The 4,664-nt window shown below is 34.7% G+C and overlaps 1 protein-coding gene across 2 annotated transcripts; it reads right to left on the bottom strand.

Annotated features, from left to right (window-relative positions):
* Positions 1-1,307: 1,307 nt before the first annotated feature.
* On the bottom strand, positions 1,308-2,926 carry LOC109236330 (NAC domain-containing protein 100-like). Of its 2 annotated transcripts, none has more exons than XM_019402502.1 (3): positions 2,491-2,926; positions 2,078-2,355; positions 1,308-1,988 (listed from the first exon to the last, which is right to left on the bottom strand). In XM_019402502.1, exons 1-3 carry the CDS (start codon positions 2,681-2,683, stop codon positions 1,494-1,496), a joined length of 966 nt encoding a protein of 321 aa, XP_019258047.1. In that variant the 5' UTR covers positions 2,684-2,926; the 3' UTR covers positions 1,308-1,493. The 2 variants fall into 2 exon arrangements, with proteins under 2 accessions (XP_019258047.1, XP_019258048.1); XM_019402503.1 differs by having other exon boundaries at positions 1,308-1,985.
* Between the last annotated feature and the right edge of the window lie 1,738 nt (positions 2,927-4,664).

The following is a 4,664-nucleotide window of genomic DNA, read 5'->3' as shown; positions in this document are numbered from 1 at the left end:
CTTAATTTAAGCCTAAATACTCAAATATCTATTTGCTAAATACTCAAAAGTAAAAGAAAAACTTAAAAATAAAACTATTAAAAGCTTTACTCATACTAGCCCTAACTTTTTTATTCTTTCCATCTTCTTCTACCCATGGTGAACTATGCTTTTTAAATTATAAAAGTCAATACTAATGCAATTTTTGTTGCTTGCCAACAACAACAACAACAACAAATCCCCTGTAAATGGGGTCTGGGGAGGGGGAGGGTGTTGCTTGCCAAGATGTGATTAATGTTGAGAAGTTGCTTCCTCCTGAGCCAAAGAAACGGAAGACCGTTTGTGTTATATTTGTATGAGATAGAGTGAAAAGTCTATTTTCTTGATATAAATAAAATGAATCGAAAGTATTCTGTTTTGATGACTGCTGGTGTGATATAATAAAAATAATTAAGATCCCGAACTAGAAGTGCTAACATTTACTCTTTCTTCTCATTTGTTGTTATATTTCAATATTTTCGGAAGTATTGTGAGTACGAGAAACTCTATGTTGCTTGTAGTAGACATGATATCGGTTGTTTCTTGTTAATCCAGTAAAACATTTCTATTAAAAAGAAAATAGTTTATATCGTTCACTTATTTTATATATCATTTTAAATTTTTTTATTTTTTTTTTGGAATTTTACCTTTAAAAAAATATTTTTTCAATTATATTAATAATTAAAAGTTTCATGGAACTTACGCCCAACTCCTCGGGGCTTACGCCTCACCTCATGATAAAATAAATTCAACCTACACAAATTGAACAGTTACAGTCTTGGAAGGTCAGTCACACTCGAGCTGGATGCACTTCGATCGGTATCAAGATACAGAAGAATAAGAGCTTAAAGAGAGAAATAATAATGTATTGCCTTGGAATGCGTGTTACCATGTGTTTTATGAATTACCAGACCCCCTTTATATAGTAGAGGAGTCCTACTCTAGGTACAATTCTATAAAAGGTAAAAAAATCTCTTGATTTACTAATGGTCAGTTCCTTATTGTTACGTGCCGAGATTCCCGCCGTAATATCCAACCGCTCACGGATATTTCGGTCTTCTGTTAGCTATGCTAACAATGTTTCTTCGAGCTCGTTCGAGGCTAGGATCGATTCCGGGATCACGGCCTCAATATTCTTCGAAGGCAGGCGTTCCGCCCCCGGGTTCTAGCCCGGTGGGACTTGATGTCGCTCTTCAGTCCTTTATTGCCATGTTTCGAGTCTGTCCTACCATGTCGTAGACGAGTTCGATTTTGATTGTATACACAGGTAAAAGTGAAGAGAAGGAAAAAACTTTAAATCAACATAGTATTATGTGATATGCAGGGGAGATAATTATTAACATCTTAAATGCTCCTTGGAGAATTAGAAAAATCTATGCACACACAGATAGTTCCACAATGTATACCTACTTAGTTCTATTTCCTCTGCTGCTTTTCTGTTTTTTGCTTTATTTGGTCTTTCTCTATCAAGTTTTTCAGTAATTCCAAAGATAGTCAAGATACTGTGGTCCAACAAGAGCAGCTGATGAGGAGAATTCATTATTCATGTCAGTGCTCACACCTGTTTCTTGTGATACACTTACTATCTCTTTCTCCTTCTTCAAATTCTGCACCATATTCTGACCATAATTCTGGTATAAATTCCTAAGGCTTGGAGGATCTTGCATGGGAAATGAACCAGGATTTAGTAGGGTACCTTGAGTTGGTAAAGTTAGGTTCAAGGCAAATTTATTTGGAAGAGAAGGGATAGAAGAATTGTTGAAATAATTGGTCATATCTTTTTGGCTATTTTGAGCAGTAACGAAATTGGAGAAGCAGTGCACGTGACTGGATTCAGAATCTGACATTGTTGGCAAAACAGAATTTCCCATTTCAGTTTCAGTTGAATTCAATCTCATAAGTCCTGAAATATGGACTTTGTTTCCACCAGTGCTCTTATAAAATACTCTGCTAATGACCCAGTCATTCTGCTGCATAGTTTAAAGAAACAATAGAAACATGTCTTAGGATTCTTGAATGAAACAGGGGAAAAACAGGGGAAAGAGTGAAAATTCAGTACCTTTGTTGTCCTGGGTAGGTTTTGAAGAGACAATCTTCCCTCTAGTCTATATTCATGAATGACCCAATTTGTTTTCTCTCCTTTGGGTGCTCTCCCTCTATAAAAAACCAGAGTTTTTTTCATGCCAACCAAAGATTTTCCTCTGAATATCTCCTTGTCTTTTCCAGTAGCTTTCCAGTAACCTGCAGCAGTAGCCCTGTTTGTCCTCATCCCTGTTGGGTACTTCTTGTCTCTCACACAAAAAAAATACCATTCCTTTTCTCCCATTTTTGCCTTCCCTATGTTTAACAACAAAAAAACAATCACCAGAGATAAAAATAGAAAAATACAGCAGGAACAACAGAAAATCACGATCCACTCAAATTCAGCCCTTTGTCGGTCCGATTAGTAAAAAAGAAAAAAGAGAAGCTTACATGGTAGGTCCCAAGGTTCAACCTTGTTCATGTCAACTTCTCCAATAGCAATAGCAAAAAAGTTGTTATCCACAACTTTCTTAGACAAATAATGAGTTATCAGCTCTTCGTCTGTAGGATGGAATCTGAATCCTGGTGGCAACTGTAGCTGCTGATCCTCCTCTTTAACAACAGGTCCAAGAAAATTCTCCATTAATACCTAAAACTCTACTCTTCCCTATATATAATACCAATGATTTGTAAAACTAACTGCCTTTAAAATCTGAATGGGTTTGTGCCAAACAGTTCCTACTTTGAGAATTCTAATTAAAGATTGAAAAAAAGCAGTATTAAGAACAGAAGCTTATTTTTAAGAGAGATAGAAACGTGGTCTCTAAGGAACTGGAGAGGTTGGTTTATGGCCTACTCTTGAACATTTCTTGGCTCCTGCTATAAATCCATTCTCCTTTTATATTTGACCAAATACACTTCATCCCTAAAATCATGCACATGAAATTTGTCAATTTCTTTTGTCATTAATATAAGGCTTTTAACTAAAGTCAGATTTCTCTAATTTATTGAAATTTGGAATTTCTGTTGTGAGAAACAGTTGAAGGTTTCAACTGTTGCTTTCAAGGTTGTTTCAACTGTATAACAGAACCATCCAACATATAACTTAATAGTATAATAAGTTGTTAAAAGATTAAGGCTGTTTTATATGTGTATCTATCTCACATATATTATTCCCAAACTAGCCCTCTTTATTTAAAACAATTCCTGAGCTTGTGAAAACAGCTGTCTTTATGTAACATACAACCAAAGAAGATTACATAAGCTTTACATCAGCTACCTGAAATTAGCTTATTCCATTTATCCAAGTAGAAATGACCATTTTAACCCCATATACACAATCAAAGATTTATTTTTATTTTATTAATAATTCAAGTGGGCAAGGCAATACAATCAAGATTTATTCAATCCAGCATTTCATAGATTCTTCATGTTGTTAGCTCTTGGATGATACTAATACTAATGGAAAAGACAACAACAAATACTCTACAACAACAGCAACAACCCAGTGGAATCCCACAAGTGGGGTCTGACGAGGATAGTGTGTACGCAAACCTTATCCCTATTCCGGAGGAGTAGAGAACTGTTTCCGATAGACAACAAATACTTTATGGAATAATTAATATGCATGCAAGCAGCGGCGGTGCAAGCTAGAAGATAGAATTAATTTCTTTGAAAAAATTATGTGGAACAAGTAGGGCACGAATTTGATTGAGCAAATAGGACTTCAGTTATATATAAACTGTTGAGTCTCATTGATATAAGAAAAAACTTATGAATGGCATCAGGGGCCCAAACATTGTAAGTGGGATATCCAAATCCTAGTATGATATAATATTGTTTTTATTTTTTTGGCCTAGAAAACGGAAAAGTAATTCATTACTTGAAAGATAAAGTTTAGTTATTTCAAATAAGTGAAACGGATCGCATAGTAATCGTTCCAGTTTAGTCTATTGATTTTTACCCCCCCGATGGAAATTCCTAGTTTTATCACTACATACAAATTGGCCGGAACACAACATCAGTCTGACAAAAAGAAGAAGAAGAAGAAAAAAAGTTGTTTGCACTTGGTCTGAGCCACTAGCTAAGTAGCTTACACATGCTAACATCAAATAGAGTTTATGACATGACTCTAATAAAGTATCCTAGTTTGGGCAATAAGTGAGAAGTGTTTTTTCTCAAAAGTAATTTTCGCGAGAAACAGTTTGTGTTTCGCTAATTAATTTGGAAAATACTTTCGAGTAGCAATTAGTGTTTGACCAAGCTTTTAAAATGTGCTTCTAAGTGTATTTTTCTCAAAAGTGCTTTTCAAACAATTATTTCTGGGGAGAAAATACTTTTTTCTGCTTGTCCAAAACTGCTTTTACTTCTACTCAAAAGCACTTTATTTTTCTGCTAAAACTTGGCCAAACACTTTAACTGTGAAAACAAAAGTGTTTTTAACTTTAGAGGAGCTTAGCTAAACAGACATTAAGAGAGATCATGAAAAGGTACATCCAGAAGTCATAAAGTTACTAACATGATTCATAGTGAATGGGATTTTGGTCAAGGATTCATCTAATTAAAGACATAATCTTATGGACTCATCTTGAACTGGTTGTATATACATACAAAAAAACATTACT

Source organism: Nicotiana attenuata, unplaced genomic scaffold (genome assembly GCF_001879085.1).
Source record: "Nicotiana attenuata strain UT unplaced genomic scaffold, NIATTr2, whole genome shotgun sequence".
In the NCBI taxonomy this organism is placed as follows: Eukaryota; Viridiplantae; Streptophyta; class Magnoliopsida; order Solanales; family Solanaceae; genus Nicotiana; species Nicotiana attenuata.
Note: the sequence above shows the minus strand (reverse complement) of the source record. Positions and strands in the feature narration are given on the sequence as shown.